The 25,931-nt window shown below is 39.3% G+C and overlaps 1 protein-coding gene across 1 annotated transcript in view; it reads right to left on the bottom strand.

The window, feature by feature from the left end:
* LOC129718754 (uncharacterized) overlaps window positions 1-25,931 on the bottom strand; it is a 220,347-nt gene that overhangs the window by 21,775 nt on the left and 172,641 nt on the right. The window contains exon 3 of the mRNA XM_055669801.1: window positions 22,948-23,009. Within this exon, the coding sequence (XP_055525776.1) occupies window positions 22,948-23,009 (62 nt within the window). The remainder of the gene's footprint in view (window positions 1-22,947; window positions 23,010-25,931) is intronic.

The raw sequence follows: 25,931 nt of genomic DNA, 5'->3' as shown, positions 1-25,931 counted from the left end.
AGTAGGTGGCTTTTAGACCCAACTACTTTCAGTTTTGGCAGTGCGTGACACGCGGTACAAACAGGCGTATTGGCAAACGAACCCTGTCCAAAAGTACACAGTTAAGGAGTGTAGATCCAACAAATGTCACTCGAAAGGAATTCAAAGAGAACAATTTCTTCCTCTCTTCTTCGATGGACACTAAGTGCAACTGCTTGCAATCTAGTATCCTTACATTTCGAATAAGAAGGTTCTTAAAACAGCCAACCCCATGACACAAAATATCACCACACCAAAACCACTCCGTCGATCTCCACATCCTTGGCGCTTTTTGGTTACGTCCGAAAACTATTTTCCAGGTCTTTACCAATTTGTATGATATTCAATGGATTCTTAATGGGCCCATATATAAGATATTCACAAAGCCACCTGGAGATCACCTGACCACCGAACAACAAATTAGAATTAACAACGTTCTCATTGATGGCCGATTTTTCTCAAACATTACAAACATACGCTCCTTCCAGAGTGCGAATATCGACTTAGACCACCACCTAGTAGCAGTACATGTGCGTTCAAAACTTTCCACGGTATTTCAAACACGTTAGAACCGTCCTCCTTGGCCAAACATCCGGCAGTTGACCAACCCGCAGGCTACCGAGGACTACGTGATGAGGCACTACCTTCCACAGATGTATTATGTGCTCGGCCATTGGAGAGGCCGCAACGGCACTCCACAAGAGTAATCTCTAGGATTTGGGAGGAAGAGAGACTACCGGAGGAATGGTAGAAGGAGTTGTATGCTCCATACCGCTGATCAACGCTGCCTACAAAGTTCTCTCCCAGATTCTACTTCGCCGTCTATCCTCCTTTAGTGCAAGAATTCGTAGGGCAAGTACCAAGCGGGCTTCACACAAGCACGTGTTACTACCGATCAAATTTTCACTCTCCGGCAAAAATGCCGGGAGTACAACGTGCCCACACATCAGCAGGCCTTCAAGGCAGCGTATGATACAGTCGATCGAGACCAGCTATGGAAAATAATGCACGACTACTGCTGCCTGCCCTCCAAGTGATCAGTTTTTAGTACGGCCAAAAAGCGAATGAATTTCTTGTCACTTTTGTATTTAAATGGGTGCCTACTTCACTATTTTCATACCACGTACGAATGAGTAACAACGAAAAGGAAGATACCAAAATATAAGTCTTCGAATAATGAACGAATTGGCATGAACAACTCATACAGTCAAACCTGTTTTTGAGCGAGGATAGGGACCGCACAAAATGAATCGCATAAAAAAATCATTTGAAACATTACGTAGCATTACGCGACTTTTTCTTCGTAAACCTGGCTCAAATAAAAATTTTTTGACGCAACACTTATGTAATGCGTTGAAATTCATTCCAAGGACCGGAAAAACTGGATTCAGGCTGGAAATCTTGTCGAATATGGTCCTTTTTCATATACCGCACAAAAACAGGTTTGACTGTATTCGAAAAAATGGCACTTACGTCACTTTGTCATCTCACGACAGTACGGTTTCCCGGATAGACGGACACGACTTATCAAAGCTACCTTAGACCGAGTAATGTGTTACGTGTGCGTGGCAGGGACACTCTCGAATCCCTTCGAAGCGCGCAGAGGGTTGAGACAAGGAGATGGATTATCCTGCACGTTGTTCAACATTGCCCTTGAGGGTGTAATCCGACGAGCGGGCATCGAAACGAGAGGCGCGATTTTCAGCAAAGATAGTCAACTCATAGGCTTCGTAGACGACCTGGACTTTGTTGTGAGAAACTCAGTGACGGCGGAGGCAATCTACGCCAGACTAGAAGTGGAAGCTAGAAAAGTTGGACTAGAAATAAATGCGTCGAAAACCGAGTATATGAAAGGAAGAGGCTCGAAAGAAACGAACATTCGCCTCCCACGGACGGTGATCTAAGACGGCGACGAACCCAAAGTGGTAGAAGAGTTCATATACTTGGAATCTCTGGTAACCACCGACAATAACACAAGTAAGGAGGTCCAACGACGTAATCGAGCCTACTTTGCCCTTCGCAGGACGCTTTGATCCAGGAGCATACGCTGCCGCACGAAACTGACAATGTACAAAACCCTAATCAGGCCCGTAGTTTACTGAGGACTCAAAACCGTGACGCTGCTCACAGAGGACATACGCGCACTGGCCGTATTTGAACGGAAAGTGTTGCGAACAATATTTGATGGAGTACAAACCGAAATCGGAGAATGGTGTAGGCGTATGAACCACGAGCTGCAGGTACTACTTGCTTTTACCCATGCTGAGCAACCTTAAGCTGGACAGCTAAAGCCCTTGGTCTCTACGAGACCGCCGTTAGGCATTACTACAAGGAGAGGGACAGTCGTGCTTTTTTAGCACTTACTTCTACGGGCAGCAGAGCAACCTATTCAGGCCAGTTAGTTAACTGCTAACTAACTGGGGCACGTCGATGGTTTCCCGTCGATTGGTGCCCTGCAAAATATTAACGATCTGTGATGCGGCCATGATGACCGCAACCCAGATTTCCCTATTCTCGCACATCCCACGCACAATATTCTCTGGCGTAGTGTCCGTCCCACTTATTGCCAGCATTTCGTACCTTATCCGCTCGAAACGCGGACATGTGAAGAACACATGCTCCACGCTTTTTTCCGCACCCGTACATGCGGGGCACATCAGGGACTTGGCGTGCCCGAACCTATGCAGGTACTGCCCAAAGCAGCCATGGCCTGACAGGATCTGTGTCAGATGGAAGGTTACTTCCCCATGGCGCATTAATCCAGCATGCTAACTCTGGAATGAGTCGGTGTGTCCATCTACCTTTCGTAGTGTTGGACCACTCCCGCTGCCACCTATCCATTGAAGATGACCGTATGGTGTTGCGTATACCCTTCGTGTCGCGTTGGTCGAAGCACTCTACATCTTCTTTGAGGATGATGCTGATGGGCATCATGCCAACCAAGACACAAACCGCCTCGTACGACACTGTTCGGTATGCGCACGCGACCCTTAGGCACATTAGCCTGTACGTACTCTAAAGTTTGCCGCGATGGCACGAGGTACTCAATACCTTGGACCACACTGGCCCCCCATACCTGAGTATGGACGTAGTCACGCTAGCAAGGACTTTGCGCCTGCTGATACGGACCACCGAGCTGTTTGCCATCATGCGAGATAGCGCCGCTACAGCCATGGAAGCTTTCCTGCAGGTATAATCGACGTGGCTCCCGAACGTGAGCTTGTCGTCGATCATAACCCCAAGAAGCTTCAAGGAGCGTTTCAAGGCGATAGGGCATCCACCAGCACTGATGAATGCCTCCTGCTCCGACTTTCTGTTATTTAAAACAATAACCTTTGTTCTTATGGTGCGCTAACTCCAGTTTCCTGGAGTGCATTCAGTCTTCCACTACGCGTATGGATAGCGCGGCCTTTAAATTCACCTCTCTAATTGACTCGCCATAGACCTCAAGAGTTATATCGTCGGCGAAGCCTATATTCACCACCCTTGGAGGGAGTGTTAGTTTTAACACGTCGTCATAAATGGCATTGCGCAATACCGGACCCAGGATGGAACCTTGCGATACCCCTGTGGTAACTGGGACGCGTTTCTGACCCTCGTTTGTGTTGTACACTAGCACTCAATTCTGAAAGTAGTCGCCCAGAATCTTGTACAACGGCGCCGGTACTCTAAGGCTCTGTAGCGCTAAGGCCGTGGAGTCCCAGCTGGCACTGTTAAACGCGTTCTTCACGTCAAGCGTGACGATCGCGCAATAACGAATGCCGCTCTTTTTACGTTGGATTGCAACCTCAGCCGTTCTAGTGACGGAGAGGATTGCATCCACCGTGGACCTACCTTATCGAAAACCGAACTGGTTGCTTGATAGACCGGTCTCACTTTCTGTATATTTCACCAGTCTATTAAGGATCACCCTCGCAAGCACTTTGCCCGCCGCGTCCAGCAGGCAGATTGGTGTGTATGCCGATGGGTCCCCTGGTGGTTTCCCGACCTTCGGCAACAGCACCAGCCTCTGGCGCTTCCACACGTCCGGGAAGAGGCAGTCGTCAAGGCATTTCTGCATGACCGCCTTGTACAACCCGGGGGCTTCTTTAATGGCCGTCTTGATGGCCAAGTTCGGGATTCCATCTGGTCCCGGTGCCTTGCCTATCTTTGCAGAAACTACTTGGAGAGATCCCCATTGTACACCTGACGAAGGTCGAGAGGCTGCTATGGGCCGGACATGTTGCGAGGATGCAGGACAACAGTGAGGTAAAATCGGTTCTTTCCAAGGACCCCACCGGCACCAGGAATAGAGGGGCCCAACGTGCTAGACGACTTGACCAGGTTGAAGCAAATCTGCGAGTATCGAGACGTCTAGAAAATTGGCAACGAGTAGCCCAGGACCAAGTAGAATGGAGAAAATTCTTGATACGGCACGAGGCTCTTAGCTGCTGAAGTAAGTAAGTAAGTCTTAATGGGCAGGAACGAAGCAACGTAGGGATCTCTAGCGGCATTAAGGTAAGCATTTACCCGTGCGTCCGAAATCTTCCGTACTCGACTAGGTACCGAGGAGGATGAAGAGGAAGGTAGAGGTGAGCTGATGGGAGAGATTTGTGCGTTTTTAGCGCAATTGTTGATGTAATTCGGTCCAGTACAATGATTGCGTGTTGGGCATAACGCAATTATTGCTCTAGCGTTTCTCCAATGTATTTGGCAGCTCCAAACTTCTACACTTGAACAGTTTCAACTGGTATCAAGCAGCATTGCAAAACGAGCGAGAAGCAAAGCCTTTCTCCTCCTTTCTGCTTGAGGACGAGACATATGCTACGCCTTTCAAGTCTTTTGCACACACGCTTTCGAGATACTTTTCCTTCTTCATGTATTCCTCTGAATAGCAGCAAGCACGCACCGACAGTATGAGTGAGACTAACAACACTGGTATCGAGTATGTACGGCACGGGTGTCTCGCTCATTTCGTGAAGCATCGAGATATCGCCTTGCGCGTCGCAATCCGAACCGAAAGAGAAGCGAAAGAGCAACCTGCAAATTGTATGTGACGCGTCTAGTCTTGTCGCACGTACATGGAAATTCTACGAACGAGAGAGAAATTTCTCTCGTCGCTTGAGAAAGCGTGCACAGAATGACAAATAATAATTATTCACAATTTACAAGTGTTGCCATAAAAATTCAGCAACGCTTTTGTGTCTTTGTGGAATTGAGGGCTTTCGGTAAAGCTAGCGTTGATTACTAAGTGTTGTTAACATAATTTTGTTTTGTTATTTTTTGCAAATCATTCAATGGTACTTTTGAATTACCAAATCCATTGAGATAAATCGATTGAGTATTATGCCTATATAAATCTAGTGAGTTCACAAGTTGTTGTTCACTGCTTGCACTGCTCCATGAGTAGCAGTCACTAATACAGTCGATGTGAGAAATAAAGTATCGATATATGATACATATTCTGATTTTAATCTGTGTCAATGTATTCGCAATACAACTGTTGCGTTATCCTTTTCACACTTTTTTGTGCGATTTTAGTGCAAAATTTGTGCGAATCGGGAAGTACAATGATTGTACAAGACTTGAACTTTTGCGTGTACCTCATTCGTTTCCTAATCCAAAAATAGTTCCACCTGAATGTTGCCCATTTTGGCGCTCTACCGCATACAATCGATAAACATTTAAATATAGGGAGAATCAAGTAGTTGATATTAAGTACAAAAACAATTTCTCAGCCTAGGAAGGATCACATAGGAAAAAAGACGTCCAGGTATTCTGCCTACACGGTCTCGTGGCAGCAAGCAGAATCAATCTTGGAGGAGTGTCTCGGCAAAATACACAATGACGTCACCGAGAAATCCAGTTTCGTATTGTATCGCAGTGGCCGTATATCACTCGCAACCATGTAGTTGCCACTTGTAGATGAATTCCACTCACTCAGTCGTATGCTGGTCCGTGCTACTAGCGGGAAACCAGCGGTGCGAGGAAATATTTTTGCTGCTTTATTACCAGCTGCATAACCGGGCCACTGACGGGCTACCTTGCCCCTACCAATGCGCAGAAGATGCTTCTGCTGCAAGACTACAGGCTATTGTTATCGTACAGCACAAGAACGAACCGATAAATGAATACACGTCCGGTAGCTCGTGTGTCGCATTATAGTTTTGCGAATCAAGCGGAGTAAAACAATTCGCTTCTATTCGAAACGAAAGCAAAACAATAAATATTTTAATTTCATGATGAATCATACTTCGATTGTCGATCAAATTTACAATTATGTCGAATCTGACTTGCTTTTTGAAAAGATTCCTCGAGAAACATTACTTCATACGAGAGAGTGAAACGCCTGGAAGAAATTCACAAAAAAACTGCAACGTTGTCTACGTGAAATACACCAACTCAGTGACTTACAGTTAAATTAATAACTAAGCCTTCGACAAACGTCGAAACTCGAGCCAACAACGTATTAAAGACCACATCATTTTACTGTCATTCGGACTACATAGGCCTCCGGTTGAAGTGTTGTTGAAATTTCACGCCTCTCGTCCTGGCAAACCTGGATGACACTCGAAGTGAAACAAACAAGTGATTTTTTGTCGACCGTTGGTTCAACCGCTAGCTCCGTTCCGGTTGCCTGCATATTTACCGAGAGGAATGGAAACTATTGATTTTTAGTACTGCAAATGCGTAACCGAACAGAGGATAGCTAGTGATATTCATCTGCTAAAAGTGGGTGTATATTCGAGTACATGTGAAATCGGGCGATAACAGATTGATTATTTTATCGTTGTGTGATAATCGCTTCTGCTACTCTCGGACTGAATTGTGTTTTATTTACTCTACCGAATGCTGTGTAGAAACTCTTATGTACATGGAACTTTCAAATCGATTGTTATACATATATTATACGAGCTCTATTTCTGGCAATCGAAAACACCTCTTGGTTTAGTTTTTAGATTTGGAAACTCGAAAAACCACTTCGTGTCTGGACAGAAACATTTGTGCGCTATCCGTTGTTGGCTTCGGTTTCTCCATCAGCCAAGCTAGACCGAAACGCCACCGAAAAATACGATTTTCTGTGGTTTTCGTTGTGGCCTGGAGAATTATCGTTCTGGCTACTGGCGTTTCGGTTTATTCACCATAATTTTGGATGCTCCGAACATTCTAGCCCACACCCGGTGCTCCGTCGAGCACATTATCCGTACCGTGGGTGGCTGACCGCTTCGAACATGGCTGTATTTACAGGATAAATTACGCGTGCCGACCGCACACTTGCCGGATAGTGAGCAGCGGATTCGTGCGTGGCAGTTCGGCTGGCAGCAGTTGTGCCACGCGCCGTGCGGGTTGTGTGGCACCGTACGCCGCATGTTCAACACTGCAGCGACGATTAGCGGTGATTGCTGGATGACAAGGGAACGTACGATTTTCGTGACAGCACTTTATGCAACTTTTAAATTGTTTTGTTATATTAATTAAGTCTTCCTTGTTATTTTTAACTAAAATAATTTCAACAAGCAACAATTCAGTGATTTTTTTTACTTTTGGCTTTTGATATATATTGCAACATTGTATACATAAATGTAAAAAGTTGTAGAGCCCGAAAATGTTTTGCAACAATTATAGAAGCACTATTCGTTCTTGAATATTTCATTTTTCTTTGAAATCACACAATAGAACTAACTACTCCATGAGCAAACAAATTTATCGAACGCAAATTCGTAAGATTGTTTAGCACTTAATTCTTTAACCGCAAGCACTCCCCCAGGCTGGTTTGGATTTACGACCCGGGTTTAACTGACAAGCGATTTATTTATTGCGAAGGGGATAATCGTCTGTAAAACTCCGTCTGAGTACAAACCACAACATCGTAAACAAAGATGTGAACTAAACACATCGATCGGAAGAAAGTGCACTACGACACTAGAGATTGAACAGCCGCTACTTTGCCTTTGATCTTTTGCCTGAAACTGACATCATGGTCATCGGCATTGCTATATTTTTACTAGACAGCGTCGGTCTGAGGCATAGCGCAGCAGAACGAAATTCGGGGCGGACGCAAATATACGAGCAACGTTGTGCCCCGCTGGCAGTGATTCAAGAATTTTACGCTCGGTTTCGTGCTAACCGGGTGTCGATCGGATAGAATATCGCACGCTGATTGCATTCGAATTTTAACCGGCCTTCCGCGCCCTGGAGCGTGATGATGGCACGCTCGAATTATTTCAGTTTAGGCAATTTGACTGTCCATACAACTCCATCATGAGATAATTGCCACCGAAATTAGATCCGCGAACAATAACTGCGAGCTGAATCTAGCGTGTAGTAGTGGTAGAAGCAATGTATCCCGCAAGGACTATGACCACTAATCAGCGTTGTCACGCATTATTCGGAACCACCGGAAATTATACCTGTTTGGTGTTCAACCAGTGTTTTGGTGGAATTTGATAATAAATTTTGCATAGAGTTAAATTATTTGAATAGCAAAAAACTGCTATTATATTCTATAGAATACGAAACTTCGAAATTTTGTATCGCAAATCAAAAATATCAAAATAACGTTCAATAAACAATTTGCGCATTATAATGCTCTTTAAAATCAGTAATTTTTTGGACTCGTGTATTTATCAGGTATCGTAAAATAAATTTTTGGAACTTATGATGAAGCATTATGGTGATTGTATCCATTGATGGCTAATACAACGGTTGAAAATTTTATCAGTGTGTTACAAAGCAATTGCGAATAATTCATTAGCAAGATTGTTATTGAAAGTAAAAATAACTAGTGTACAATGAAATGCATATTTCCAGATACTCCAATGCCTGACAAAGTAATTTTCAATTAACAATCGTCAGGTGATAATAACACTGTCAACCGTTGCTTTCGATTAAAAAACATTTGGTTTGATGTCGAGCACTTTGTGAGTCACGCGAAAACTGCTCGAATGGTCTTGCATTAATTTTAACAGCTGAAGTTAAGTGATTTTCAATGGAAAGTGAAGGAACTAGGGTAGGTACATAAACGAAATATTTTTCGAAACCGGGCCTGAACCGATTTTTTGGTTGAAAACAAATCGATTTTATATGGCTGCACGACCAAGCCTGTATTGGTGACATAAGATGTAGATTCCCGATTCATCACCGCTTACGCGCTAGAAAACAATTATTATCAAATGTAAGCGTTGGTAGCCTTCGCTCAGAAGGTTATTGAGATTGACTGGCTTGAGCAGCTTGAATCGCTGCTGTAAAGCCGAATTTACAACCGTGTTCGTTTACGCATTTTAATATTTTTAATAAAATGTTAATGAGTAAACGAGAAAATACTAAATCTTCGATAAACACCCGCCATAGCTACCCAAACACGTGCTATAGCAATCCATACATACGAACGAATGAGAAATTTAATTCGATGGTGTGCGCTTTTGTAGGCGACCAATATTTGCCACCACCCGCTTTCTGCTGCTTCAGAAAGAACCGTCCGCTTTGTCGGTCAATGAACGAATGAGAAATTCAGATCGATGATGTGCGTATGATACCGGCACAGTTTTGAATTGACAATGATGGAATGCAATGTTCGAATGGCACCTTTTATATCAAGTTTCGTCAGTTATTTGGAAAGAGGGTGGAGCGTAGAAGAATAGGGAATGGCAAGGAAAGTAAAAAAGCATCAGGAACAGAAAGCTACCTTGAGTGAAACAGCAGCAAGAATAACAAATGGTTTACAAAGTCAGATCGGTTGTATCCACTATCCGCTATGCTTGGGAAGAGAGGTAGTGATAGGTTGCTCGGTATGATTTAGTCAATCGATGTTATTTACCAATTTTTCAATAGTGTATCTCAAACAATAGGTTGTTTTTGTTACATAAATTTAACCGTAAAAGTATTTCTGATCGGTTGATGCCAAAATCTCGATATTCTGAAAAAAATATATATACGCACTCAAAACTTGACCACTTTTTCCTGGTTGAAATGCTAGATTTTCAAATTCAGGCGCCTAAGTTCGATATAGACGTTAGTTCAACGCAAAACAATGTCCATAGTAGCTGGCAAAGAGCATGAATGCTAGTGATGTTGGTGCTGAGGTTAATGGCAATGTAAGCCAAGAAGTCATACGATGAGTGGTAGCTGTAAATAGTGCTTTCTACGAACTACGAAACCAGATGAAGTCCCGTAGTCTGCACACTCACTTACAAACTGCCGCTTAGTAGAACGTTGATCCTCCTGATTGTCACGATCATTAATCCCGGACGCTACAGGAAGCCGATTGATGAGTGCTCGGTGTTTTGAGCATAGGGTGCTGCGTTCAACACTTAGCGATGAGTTAGAAGCTAGAGTGTGGCGCAGGTGCATGAATTGCGAGCTTTACGTTGTGTGCAAATAGTTATGCAGACAAAGTTAAGATAATAAAACGCGATATGTAACAAGAATGCATGAGCCGCTGAAACTGTACTCATCAGAGAGTCAGAAAGGCGAGTAGGCCCCGCATCCGGTTGTTGTGCGCTGTCGAGAAAAACGCACGAGCTGCTGTCTTTCGAGACGAGAGAGCGGATGATTAAGATCGACAAACCTGGGCATCTACTATTCGGTATTCGGCATTGGACTAACTAACAGGAGGACTGTTGCTATGGAAAAAAAATAAGTAAACACTCTTCGTTTGTTATGATTTTGAGAGGCATCAAATATCTAGATCTGCATTACTTTGATAACCAATCAATATACTCAGATATACTATACCGCCATGGCGCGCCATGAGGAATCAAATCTCTCAAATACAGTAACTTCATGAAATAAAGTTCTATAACATCATAGGGCAGCCGTTTATCTCCCATGTAGACCACTCACTTTGATTAGGAACATTGATCTATTGCGATATTCGCTGTAATTTGCATTTCTTATTTGCATTTTTTAACGAGTACTGCTCTATCATACCAAACCTCTTGCAAAAACATCATATCAAGAAGACTGGGAACTCTGCCTGAGATTGAACGACAATTTTGGCAGCGCAGTCTTTTGAGTAAAAGTGGAACTGACGCATGCTAGTGTGTGTGTACTGGCGATGCGAACGCAAGCCGAACGCACGAATGGATTACCTCATACGCACACTATGTCTTCGCAGCGTTGTAGTTACCATCACTTTGATAACAAACTTCCACCTTCAATAGATGGAGTGTATTGGGGACCATTCGTTATTGATGTCACGCGTTTAGGGGGGGAGGGGGTTTCAATTATTGTAACATTTTGTAACATATGAGGGAGGGGGGTTAGCTTGAGTGTGACATCACATTTCAACTAAAAAAAAAAAAAAAAATATATATATATATATATATATATATATATATATATATATATATATATATATATATATATATATATATATATATATATATATATATATATATATATATATATATATATATATATATATATATATATATATATATATATATATATATATATGAAAAAGTCACATACCTAACCACAGAGATCAACTCAGAACCATTTATAATATTTGCATCATTCATTTATAGTTCTACGATCCCTTTTTTTGCTTAAGATTTGCTTTAGATAAAATAAATGACAATTTTTTTTCTCGCTTAAAAAGCATAATGTTCTTTAATTCTGACAAAATTGTGACAAAACGTAAATAAAAATGCTTGATTTTTGTAACATGTGGAGAAGATTTGGATTGCGAATTAATTGAAGAAGGGGAACTAAATATTGATGGTTCTTATTAAGAAAAAATGCATTCCTAACAAATTTCACGATTTCCAATCAATTATTACCAAAGAAGGGGGAGGGGAATATAAAAACGTGACGTAATTAAGGGGGGGGGCAAGGAAGTTGTGACAACTTGTGACAAGGGGGAGGGTGGGAGTTAATTTTTTCCAAATTTTGCGTGACATCATTAATGGCTCGTCCCTTGCCCACAGTAGAAAGTAGGCCTATATGCTGATGGTTTCCCTGACGGTTTCCCGGCTTTCGGCAGAAGGACCAATCTCATTTCCACCTCTCCGGGAAGAAGCAGTTATCCAGGCTCCTCTGCATGATTTGGGCCCGGAACAGCCCAAAGGCCACTTTTATAGCCATCTTGATTGCCAGGTTCGGAATTTCATCCAGCCACGATGCCTTGTTCACCTTTATTGAGTTGGCGATCATGATGAGTTCCACACTCGTAACCTTTGCCTTCAGCTCAACCTTGACACGGCTGTCGTCGCTCACGGATTGGATGTCCAATAAGTTAGCCGACCATCCCTGTGTCTGAGTCTGAGATAGTGGACCGCCGGAGGCCAAGGACTTGGTGTGGAAAAAGTCCCTCAACGATACGCTTCCGCATCCCCGGTAATCGCTCTGCAGGCGCCAACACCCCTTTTGTCTTGGCCATTACGATCCTTTAGGCGTTACCCCACGCATTCGTATTGGCATAGCCTAACAAAACAAGCCCTCTTGGTAGCTTTAAATGGCAGCCTTTAGCATCGATCTTGCAGATCCGAATGCTGCCTGGTACTCTACTCTAAGTTGCGTGTTGCATCCCTAGTTTTACACGGAGACACACACTGTGGAGGTCCGCTATCGCGTCAGTCTGTTATTATAGCTTTACTGGGACTAAAATATTTGAATAACAAGTTTTCGATGTTTTCTCGGTTAAGTACAAAGGAATTTAAAATCGCCATTTTTTGCATAGTGTGCATGAATTAATTATTATTATTTAATCAAATTAATTTTTTGACGTAGAACTACGTCTCTCAGAAAGTTCGGCTACATAGAGATGTAAAATGAAATCTAGAAACGGGAGTAGTGAAAAATATATCCTAATTCAGATGATATTAAATAAGACGGTTAGTTTTCAATGGATTTCCTTCGCTCTTGCAGCAATCGATTGAAATATCTTTTATGCATTTGATTATTCAAACTATCGTAAAATTGAAAATTGTCTATCTTTGTGAAATTCGACCTGTGATTGGTCGCTTGATGCCTAGTTTCCCAGGCACGGTCGACAGAATTATGGATCAAGTAAATCGAGAATGTATTATTTGGCCTATATAACAGCCTGCTTCAGCCTGAACTAGTCATAATAGTTCTGGACAGCGACTACGACAGTCCTCACTTGGCACAAGCAGCAGCGGTGGCAGCGGGTGCGGGAGGTGAAGATTCGCTGGATGTTGAGAAAACTTATCCTTCACTGCAGCAACAAGCACACGGTCAGGCGGTTGATTGTAGTTTTGATTGACCAGGTAATTTTTAAGGTTGGTGCACTGGTAGGCGGTTCTTTTGAATGGCGGTTGTAAGTTTTATGGCTGTAAGTCTTTACATTACAAATTTTTAAGCACGTTCACCACGAATAGAACGAGCCTGTTGGATATCTGTCGGCATTACTGTAACCCTGTTTCTTCAAACAAACCGACCAGATAAGCTTCGCTTGCCTCTTGTAGAGCGGCAAATGCAAAATTCAACACTCGACAGTTTTTATTATCTGCTTTCAAATAACTCTAAAACAAATAATCAAACCTTGAAAATTATCAAGCTTTGCAAGCTACTAGTGTACACTTTTGAAAATGGTCAATCATTGTTGAAACACAGATTTCATTTCATGGTTGTTTAATGAATGCTTTCCCTGACACGGTCGACAGAATCATAGATCTAGTAATTCGGGAATGTAGTATTTGGCCCTTCTTCTGTCTAAACTAGTCATCGTAGTTCTGGACAACGACTAGGACAGTCCCAACTTAGCAGCAGCAGCAGTAGTAGCGGATAGTAGGAGTGACAGTGGTAGGGCCAGCTGGAGCAGCGGCTTACTTTACTTTACTTTACTTTACTTTACTTTACTTTACTTTACTTCACTTTACTTGACTTTACTTTACTTTACTTTACTTTACTTTACTTTACTTTACTTTACTTTACTTTACTTTACTTTACTTTACTTTACTTCACTTTACTTTACTTTACTTTACTTTACTTTACTTTACTTTACTTTACTTTACTTTACTTTACTTTACTTTACTTTACTTTACACTTTACTTTACTTTACTTTACTTTACTTTACTTTACTTTACTTTACTTTACTTTACTTTACTTTACTTTACTTTACTTTACTTTACTTTACTTTACTTTACTTTACTTTACTTTACTTTACTTTACTTTACTTTACTTTACTTTACTTTACTTTACTTTACTTTACTTTACTTTACTTTACTTTACTTTACTTTACTTTACTTTACTTTACTTTACTTTACTTTACTTTACTTTACTTTACTTTACTTTACTTTACTTTACTTTACTTTACTTTACTTTACTTTACTTTACTTTACTTTACTTTACTTTACTTTACTTTACTTTACTTTACTTTACTTTACTTTACTTTACTTTACTTTACTTTACTTTACTTTACTTTACTTTACTTTACTTTACTTTACTTTACTTTACTTTACTTTACTTTACTTTACTTTACTTTACTTTACTTTACTTTACTTTACTTTACTTTACTTTACTTTACTTTACTTTACTTTACTTTACTTTACTTTACTTTACTTTACTTTACTTTACTTTACTTTACTTTACTTTACTTTACTTTACTTTACTTTACTTTACTTTACTTTACTTTACTTTACTTTACTTTACTTTACTTTACTTTACTTTACTTTACTTTACTTTACTTTACTTTACTTTACTTTACTTTACTTTACGTTACTTTACTTTACTTTACTTTACTTTACTTTACTTTACTTTACTTTACTTTACTTTACTTTACTTTACTTTACTTTACTTTACTTTACTTTACTTTACTTTACTTTACTTTACTTTACTTTACTTTACTTTACTTTACTTTACTTTACTTTACTTTACTTTACTTTACTTTACTTTACTTTACTTTACTTTACTTTACTTTACTTTACTTTACTTTACTTTACTTTACTTTACTTTACTTTACTTTACTTTACTTTACTTTACTTTACTTTACTTTACTTTACTTTACTTTACTTTACTTTACTTTACTTTACTTTACTTTACCTTACTTTACCTTATTTTACTTTACTTTACTTTACTTTACTTTACTTTACTTTACTTTACTTTACTTTACTTTACTTTACTTTACTTTACTTTACTTTACTTTACTTTACTTTACTTTACTTTACTTTACTTTACTTTACTTTACTTTACTTTACTTTACTTTACTTTACTTTACTTTACTTTACTTTACTTTACTTTACTTTACTTTACTTTACTTTACTTTACTTTACTTTACTTTACTTTACTTTACTTTACTTTACTTTACTTTACTTTACTTTACTTTACTTTACTTTACTTTACTTTACTTTACTTTACTTTACTTTACTTTACTTTACTTTACTTTACTTTACTTTACTTTACTTTACTTTACTTTACTTTACTTTACTTTACTTTACTTTACTTTACTTTACTTTACTTTACTTTACTTTACTTTACTTTACTTTACTTTACTTTACTTTACTTTACTTTACTTTACTTTACTTTACTTTACTTTACTTTACTTTACTTTACTTTACTTTACTTTACTTTACTTTACTTTACTTTACTTTACTTTACTTTACTTTACTTTACTTTACTTCACTTTACTTTACTTTACGTTACTTTACTTTTTTGGCTAACGGACCATTCACCGGTCTAGGGCCAAACGAATTAGAGATGTCCAGCTTCTTCTGTCTTGGGCAGCCGTTCTCCAGTCTCCCCGTACAACCCCTCGATCGTGCATCTTCTTCCACCGCGCACATCCACCGTGTGCGAGGCCTACCACGGAGTCGACGGCCTCCTCCTGGTTCTCTACTGAAGATAGTTTTGGCGGCTCTCTCGTCAGGTATCCTGGCTACATGTCCAGCCCACTGAAGCCTGCCCCGCTGTATTACCTTCACTATATCAGCATATTTGTATACCAGGTACAACTCGTGGTTCAGGCGTCTGCGCCACACTCCATCTTCTAGTTTACCGCCAAGTATCGATCGCAGAACTTTACGCTCACAACTCCGAGCACTCGTCGATCAGGTTCCTTCAGCGGCCATGCTTCATGTCCGTAAAGGGCCACCGGAAGTATCAGCGTCCTATACAGCGCTAGTTTTGTGCGAGTTTGCAAACTAGGGGACCTTAGCTGGTTACGCAGTCCGTAGAAAGTCCTGTTCGCAGCTGCAACTCGTCGTTTCACTTCACGGCACATATCGTTGTCACATGTCACAAGCGTACCAAGATAAACGAATTCGTCAACCACTTCAAATCGTTCCCTATCTATCTCCACCTCAGCACCAACACGGGTACTCCCACGCTCCCTGCCAGCTACCATGTACTTCGTTTTGGCAGAGTTAACGACAAGTCCCAATCTCGCTGCTTCTCTCCTAAAAGCTACGAAGGCCTCCTCCACGGCCTTACGGTTGATACCGATGATATCGATGTCGTCCGCAAAACCAAGAAGCATGTGAGATTTCGTGATGATCGTACCGTTTCTTTCGACGTTTGCTCTTCGTACTGCTCCCTCAAGAGCGATGTTAAACAGTAGGTTGAAGAGCGCATCCCCCTGCTTCAGTCCATCCAACGTTACGAACGTGGCTGATGTCTCGCCAGCTATCCGCACGCATGATTTTGATCCCTCCAGTGTCATACGATGGAGCTTTCTTTAATAAAAAGTTACCTTTGAATCTTAACGGGCATCATCAGTAGTAGGTACATCAATCGGATGATTTTTGAGAACTGAAATGCAACATGGAATTTGTGGTTAACCAAATTAATCATTGAAGTCTACTCTACAAGTTGTTCTTTGACACCAAGCACCTAACTCTTTTAGTTAAGCTGCTATTTCACTTTAAAAGCAATAGACTGCGCCTTCATTCAACGTCGCGTCTACGTAAACACAGTGAAGCAGAATATTGTGATCATTACAACACTGAATGAAGGCGTGACTTATTGCTTTCAAAGTGAAATAGCAGCTAAACTAATACAGCTAGATGATTGATGTCAAAGAATAACTTGTAGAGTGGATTTCAATGTTTAATTCGGTTAACAGCAAAATCCATGTTTATCGCACATTTCAGAGAGAAAATTGCAGATTAGTTCTCAAAAAACATTTGATTTCACGTTTGTTTCTTTCTATGTGCTTTTTATTTTCTCTAGTTGAACGTTTTTAAGGCACTATTGATCACGAAATTTTCTCAGCTTTCCAAGGCAAACATAACCAAAAACTGAAAAAGTAACTCTGCAGTAGTTGAATTCTGACCATATGCGTAGAAGGATTTTTTTCATCAAATAGGATCTTCTATCACCCCTTAAAGGATTTTACGTGAGCTAACTAACACCCTGTATAATCGATTCAGAGGATTTTTTTTTCATTAATTTTAGATAGATGTTTTGTTGTATTCGAATTTATAAAAGAGTTTCTTTTCTACTCATACCTCTAAAAGTCAGAAAACACATTTCTCATAGAAAAAATATATTTTGTAGTTATATCTGATGTAGATCCAGTCTAATGTAGAATAAAATCTTGATCAGTGTATATTGATTTGTCATCTTTTTTTTTTAAATTTTGTAAACCTTCAAAAATTAAAAAAAATTAATTTTTTTTTATTTTTTTTACTTTGAATTCTTTTTAAGTTAAGCTTTTCGAACTTTAAAAAATATTTCTTTATTTTTTCAACATTTTAAATCAATTAGAGAACGTTCATTCAATAACAATTCAATTCATTGAATTTGATTCATTTCGTTTAATAACATTGCACGAAACTAACTGCTTTCGACTACCCTCCTCATGTATAGATCTTCAAAATTTTCTTTATGGGTTGCTGCGCTTCTTCAAACATCCCTTTCCTTCGAACGATACGTGATTTATGGATGTTCCCTTACGACATATTAACTCTAGATAAGTCATATTTGAAACTAAAACAAATTTTTTTTTCTTCTACTATATATAATTACATATAATCCTAAACACGATTATATATAGTAGAGGAAAAAAAAATTGAACGAAGCATATATAATCGAGTTTATATACAATCGACTCTCTATATCGATCGACTCGATTGGATCTGACCTGTATAAAATTGAACAACAAATTACCCTTTTGAGGACAAATTAAATTCCTAATAGAAGAGTTAATACCTTCGTGTACCAGCAGCTTTAGCTGCAGCGGGTACCAATAGCAGTAGTGGTGGTAACAGCCTCAGCGGTAGGTGCAGCGGCACTGCCCTTAGTAAATACTACAAGGCATACAGCCCTAGGGTTGTATGAAATGGTGACGTAGGATTAAATGTATATATTATATGCTGCGCTAAACTGTTCCTAGGCAACTCTACCGTTTATTTTTGATTATCGTTATTGTAAAACTAACGATGCATGAATTCATGAAAGTTTTACACTAGTAGTAGTTGCGAAAATTCCCATAACTCTTATCTTCAAGCATCTATAGTTCTGAAAAGAACCGATTCCATAATCTTCAGCTAGAAATGCGTGCTACAGAACGCTGATGATCGCACCACCGGTAGCATTGAATATTTTTCTTGGCCGCGCATAATAAAATTTGCTCTCCGCAGTACCCTCTAGTAGCTGTGCCAGCAAAATATCCTGCAGCAAACGATGGTAACTGTAGCTGCCGTATGCAAAATAAAGGTAACATGCTCCGCAGTGCCTGGCTCGTATGCAGCTCTCGTTTCTCAATGTCGCGTACCTTTAACAGCTGCACTGCATCCGCTATTGTGTAACAAACTAAACTGAAGCTGAATTTTTCTACACGCAGTCTTTTGTATCGAGCTCAGAGTAGATTTTGACGTGGGACTACGTCTTTGTTTACTATACTGGGATGCTTTCTGTAAAATTGGAAATGAAACTGGCAAATGTTGCGTCAGATTTCAAACGTTAATAACAGCATAACCACATGATGGATAACAATAACCAATATGTTGTTGGATAGATAAAATGTGTAACAATTTTAGAACACAATAGTTATCATTATTTCACTGCTCAACGGTGAAAATTTATAAAAAGTTACAGGGAAACTTACGCGAACAATTAAACCAATTACATGCGAGCATTCCTAGCACAGACGACTTGAATGGACACCATCCGTTCCCCTTGTTATTCTCTGTATCGATATCGATATAAAAAATTGACAGAGTCTCCCCGTCCCAATAGGTCAATTTATTTTTGCTTCCATGAGCTTAGACTGAAATGATGTCTCGAAGGTAAAAGTTTTCCGAAAAGTTTGAAACAATCCTCATGCTTGAACAATTTCCAAACCTGTTCTCAAAACCTAATAAAAACTGATGTCTTGAAAGAAAACATGCCGGTTAAAACAGTACCAGTACCAGTGGAGTAAAGAACCGCAGGCTCTCGTCGTCTATGATTGCAGCGATACTCTTCTATTCGTACATTTAAGCGGTACGCTTCTATTCATACTGCAGCGGTACTATTCGTATTGCAGTGGTATACTTCGTACATTTCTATTCGTGTGCAATCGAGAAAAAACTGCAATGCTGCTGTTGATGGAGATTGAAAGTTTATCTCATAAATATGATTACCATAAATTATTCAACACGAATTGTAAATTTTTTCAACGGATATTTATTCAATTTTATCTTCGATATTCACTAAATAATCGTGACCGGATAGTATCGAAAGAGTAAATTCCACATATACACATTTATAGAAGAATATGAGCCTGCGAATGATTGTGAATTTTAGTTTTATTTACTAAAATTCATTGGAATCTCTTTTTACATTTCAAAATTGTTAGATGATATGTTGTTAGTCAAAGCTTCACCATAATAAACGTATGTATATTAGCAGTCTTCGTAATACAGCGAATGTAGTTGCAGGTAAATGAAAAAAAATTGTCAAGCAAAAAACAAAAATAGATTTGTTGATTGTAACGGTTTTTTGCTGGAACTTGTTATTAATTTTGTAAGACATATCTTCTTATGTTTGCCAATTAATGAACCTTTGTAAGGGCTTCTATATTATTTTGAAAGTAAGAACCATATTATAGATTTGATTTAATTAGAGTTAAATAGAACAAAACCATTTATTATAATAACGTAAGTATTATTGGATTTGGTTTTAGAGGATATAGAGTTAATTCTGACTTTGACGCATTACGAGAAATTCTTGGTGCTTCTTCAACAAGAATGATATGCTTGTGCCTTGTCAAATACATGTTGTTTGCACCAAAAAAATACTACAGGCTAGTACTAATATCGCCAAATATATACGATATTCCTTCGAGTTTTTGTAACATAAAATTCCCTAATTACAGTGTTTAGTCCCACGTCACCATTTCATACAACCCTAGGGCTGTATACCTTGTAGTATTTGCCATTAGGGCGTGGAAAGACAAACAAACTTAAACAGTAGCAGTGAAAATTCTTGAAATGAGGGTTATTTTTTGTTGTGATAAACTATTCATAGGCAACATTACCGTTTATCTTTGGTGCGCCCTGGTCGTTATTGAAAAATGATTATTGAGAAATAGATGAACATTTCACACTAGTAGTAGCTGTGAAAATTCTCGTAACTCTTATCTTCAAGTATTTATAGTTTTGAAAAGAACCGATTCCATAATCTTCAGCTTGAAATGTGTGCTACAGAATGCTGATAATCGCACCACCACCGGTAGCATTGAACATTTTGTTGGCCGCGCATAAAATTTGCTCTCCGCTGTTCCCCTCAAAATATCATGCAGTGCACGATGGTGCCCTGTTGCTGCCGTATGCAAAATAAAACCGAACCGATTCCATAATCTTCACGTGTGCAGAACAACAACAGAACGCTGATGATCGCACCAACGGTAGCTTTGTATATTTTTCTTGGCCGCGCCTAATAAACTTTGCAAAATATCCTGCAGCGAACGATGGTAACTGTTACTGCCGTATGCGAAATAAAGGTAACATGCTCCGCAGTGCCTGGAAGTTGACTCGTATGCAGCTCTCGTTTCTCAATGTCGCGTGCCTTTAACACCTGCACTGCACTCGCTATTGTGTAACAAACTAAACTGAAGCTGAATTTTCTACAAGCAAACTTTTGTATCGAGTTCAGAGTAAATTTTTGCCATTAGGACGTGGCCACGCAGCTTGGAAAAAGACAAACAAACCAAAACACTTTGTTGAGTCAAAATATGTAGGCAGTAAAATTTATTTCGTCCATGTTATTGTTATCTGTGCTCGGGATGCAAGCCAATAACGAGGAAAATGTATGAGAAAGCTTGACCTTTGAACTTTTCACTTTTTTCCACCATCGTTTGAAATCTGACGCAACATTTGCCAGTTTCATTTTCAATTTCACAAAGTGTAATCTAGTATAGAAAACAAAGACGTAGTCCTACGTCAGAAGTTGCCTTTGTACGATAGCGGCAGCATCAACGGTTGGTGCATAGGCCAGCGTTTTTTCCCGTGAAGAGCTCTGCTGTATTTTGGTAAACACATAACCACAAGACTCAAACCGAATAGGATTCAACGAATTTATTCGGCTATTGTGGACAGAACCAAGGGAGAAAGGTGCTCAGGACAAGTTGGAAAAACTTCAACGGCTAGCCACTTTCTCAATAACGGGTGCAATGAAATGCACACCCACAAGGCATTGGGAGCTCTGCTTTAAATGCTTCCACTGCATCAATTCATACAACTAGAAGCCGAAAAAAGTGCTTTACCTATCATAAAGCTCTTTGAGGATGACCTAACGGGTCATCTTAATAATCTAAAAACTGTTCGTTACAATCCTTTCAATCAACAAGGAAGGCTGAATGGATAAAACATATGATTTTGAAAGAAGATTTTGAATGTTTGAACCTGAGCGTGTTGTTTGGGAACGCGGTGGTCCTGATCTCCGTTCAGGATTATTCATAGAAAACACAGTGGTTCAAGAACAAACAATCGAGTGAGAGCAGATGTTACTGGTCCAGGAATAACCCAGCAATTCCAATGGGCCAATGGCCAACTGTTTTCCAAGCTGAAGTCCAAGCAACATTAGAATATGCTTATGCAGGAAATACCCTCTGAACCCTCTGAAATCTGGAGAATAAATCCCATTACGGTTGTGCGCTTCATACGAATTGTAATATCGAGCTGGACTTATTCTATTGGTGAGATTTTTACTACCACTTCCAATAGTGATACGTTGTCCTGACTCAACAAGATTCAACAATGTTTTCCAAAATCACAAATATCAAAATATTAGTCGCAGTGACGAAAATACCCAACACGAAAAAAAACTATTATCATTACCGTACGTACATTATACGCATGAGCGTTCAGAAACAAAAACCGTGAGAAATACTGGACCTGTAAAAGTTTGTGCAAGAAAAACTTTTTTTTCCTTAACATTTTAAAATGGAATGATCAAATAATTTTCAGGTAACTAAGTTGTTGATCTAAAAAACATTTGTTTGAAAAAAAAAACCTGATAAAATTTTTATTTCAAGTCACTTTTTGTTTTTGAAATTAAATTTTCGCAGTGTAGTTTGAATATTTTTAAACAATCAGACACTTTCACACTTCACTTCAAATGAGTATTTTTGCCATAAGGAGTATGGAATATATTTAATTTTTTAGTAGTCTTTTAGATATAATTCTTCAACAAATTTGATTTGTTTGGTCCAAGTTTTGAGGCCAATTTGAACGGATTTCAATATTGTCAGGAAAAATATTCTACCTTTTTTTTCTATAGGATGTCTACATTTTGTTTAATTCAGACTACAAAATCAGTGTCAGCTGCTTACCATTGATAAAATGTTATCGATCTATCTACACTGTTCAACGGTTCTTGATTCCAGTGCAACGCAAACATGTAACATTTTCCCTTCAGTCATACTGTTTGGCATCTGTCTCTCACAGATATGAAAATAAAAATAAAATAACAATCAAACAGTCACGATCACATTTCAGCAGATGCGAGCTGTCAAAACTCGCATGTTTCATATGCTAACCGTAGCCGCGTTACTCATCTACTAACCTTAAATAATAGGACATACTGTTGTCCCGGTTGTCCGATCCGTCACCGAAACGGTTGTCGTCCTGCAAAAGAGAAGAGCAGAACCCAAATGAAATTGATTTCAATCAAACTGTCTCAATTCGGCGAAATACAAAAAAAAAACGCATCGAAAAAATAAACCAATAATTCGATTAAATTCCTGTATCATTATTTTTTCAGCTGGTGTGGTAGGAACCAATTGAAATTAACATTTGAGCTGGTTGCCGCTAGTCACTGAGCAGGACATTAATATCATTGGAAAAAAAGGTTGCACAGAAGGGGGACTTTCCACTTTCATAAAATTTAATTTGAGGATCACCGACATAAATATTTAATTTGCTACTTTCAACATCACAACCGGAAAACAAAACTGACAGCAGAACGTCGACTGTGGCTATATTTACATAGTAGTTGACGCTTACCGAATGCAGTTTCAGGTTCCGTTTTTTTCCCGCCGAAGTAGATAGCCTTAAACTCGCTGTTTCACAGCATCGCAACGCACGCGAAGAGTCGGTCGAATTTCCCGCAAAATTAAATATTATTCATTCCGAGTGTGATCACAAAAAAAAACGGGAAAAATGATGTGTGATACTACTGGTGTGGTTACGCGCACCGAACGATGAAAACTGACCGAGAGAGAATGAGTTGACGGCTTCGATGGCGGGTAAAAAAGCAAGTAGCAACAAAACACAGAAAATAAAACGCACGAAGACTCGCAACAGAAGTGGAAATCCAAAACGAACATTAAGAAAATAGAAAAAAAGCCATGAGCCGGGATGAATTTTTTTTTCGGGTCGTTTCTTAACGCGTGATCGTACGCCGCGCCAAAGGTACGCGAGTCGGGGATCGTTTTAGGGGAAATTATAGTTAGGGGTGTCTACGTTTTGATTCTGTTGAACATAACTCGCAATGGAGTGTAAGTTAAATACAACAACTTCCCGCTTCCTGACCATTAACCTGAGCAGAAATTCTCTACTTTGGAGCTCCGGGCTGGGGGATTTCGTTTGTATCATTTTGTAGTGTGAAAATCTGCAGGTGTTGACGGAATTTAGCTTCGATGAAGATGTAATGTGGAAATGGCATTCTTTTCTCGGAAGCAGCTGAGCGAAGAGATTTTTCTCGGAGCTAGCATCATATACTAGCTGGTGCATTTTGTACAATATGTTTTACTGATCCGTAGAATCTGAGCGAATAGCCGCAAAGGTCAGCAGCAGACGGATAGTCATAACGAATTATGTCAGGAAAAAGTGCGCGCTCTGTGATGTTTATTTTAAATTTATCCGCTGTAAGTAGAGCACCACTAAAAAGGTAGGATAGATCGTGCGGATGGTCAGGTAGCGAAACGATTTAGTATATCTGCCAGGTTTTTAGCGGGTGAGTTTGCCACTAGGTAAACGTTTACTCTTTTTACCAGGTTGAAGTTTTTCGTTTAAAGACGTTTTTTGCTGTTCGGGAATTGTAATGTAACGTCATGTTGGTTTTTTGATAAAGATAGTTCTATGCGTACACGTGCAATTATAGGTTTGCGATGATGGATAGCGAGTTACTACATAGAAAAATAGTTGTAAACACAGACCGGTACGATTCATTATCAAGTGCGAGTCAGTTAAATTTCGACTCATTTTACAGCAGCGCTGGTAGTAGTCGTATCTCGAACCGTTCAAAATCAGTTTGTTTCAGTTCATTCCGCCGTGAGAATAGAGGTATTATTCGAACGAATTAGAGTACGTGTCGCTATTCTTCCCAATATTATTAAAAATATTTATCCAGAGAATTCGTGTTCAAAATCGAAAGTTAACCGGGCGCTGATGTAAAACCTACTGGCCAAACGATGTTCCCGCATCCTTAACATAATTCGGTGGTTAAACTCATTCCAATGCAAAACTTTTTTTTATTTCTGTCATAAGAGCAATATCATCTCAAATGACCCGGAAATACGCAAACAAAAACTCTCTTCCGTTGTCTTTGTAGGGATGCAGAGGTCTCTTACAAAACAAATATTACACGATACACGAAACCTACAATAAAGAAGGGTTGTTACCTTCTTTATTGTAGGTTTTCTGCGGCACTAGTACAACTCAAAATTCATAACTCAAAGAGAAACGGGATTGAAAAATTAGCGTTTAAAATTACCTTTACCAAATCCACAGAAACTATGAGCAAGTTAAGAGTTCTCTTTTACCATCTCTGAATCATGTTTTTGATTTGAATTCCAAAGACATGAGCTTATAACTCGTTTTATTTTGTGAATTTTTAAATAAAACTTAACCGTATTTAGTATCGTTTGACATCAAAATTTCAAAATTAAAAAATTTTGAGTTGTCCCGCTGTTGCACGAAACCGAGGATATCTTCACCTGACTGTAAGGACGTGGCCATTGTCGTTAATGGTCTATAAAAAATCGAGTCATTGAATGATGCACAGTGAGAAGGAATTAACACTCACAGTCGTTCTTTCAGTTGATTCACATTGTGCATCTTGAGTGGCAGTCAGAACTAAGCTAAGCTAAAATATTTTTCACCAATAACATTGATTAACACAGGTGTCGTCGTGATATTCAAGCTGAAAAAAAAGATCATAGTAGTTTAACCATTTTTTGAAGTTAGAGGCATCACCGTTGAAGTGTGTTTTCAAAGTTACCACCTACTTCAACGCGAACGTTCAAAGTGCGCCTCCTTTCACTGTTGATTCGATGGAGACGTCTAGTTAAAAACTGCGCTGCGTTCTAAGGAACGAGTTCAGGTAGAATTTTGTATTTGGAGTTCGATAACAATAGTCTAGAAAAAAAAACTTTTTTCTACATTGTTGTTATATATGCTGAGGCGATTTTTTATTAGGGAAAAGATTGTTCACTTTTGAATTAAACAATGTTAAACCACCTTATTATGATTTATAAATTACAAAGTATCTATAAATTGGTTGCTTGGAAAAATAGAGAGAACTTTTTTTACAACGTTGCTCAAAAC

Source organism: Wyeomyia smithii, chromosome 1 (genome assembly GCF_029784165.1).
Source record: "Wyeomyia smithii strain HCP4-BCI-WySm-NY-G18 chromosome 1, ASM2978416v1, whole genome shotgun sequence".
NCBI lineage: Eukaryota > Metazoa > Arthropoda > Insecta > Diptera > Culicidae > Wyeomyia > Wyeomyia smithii.
This window is presented reverse-complemented; position numbering and strand designations above follow the sequence as displayed.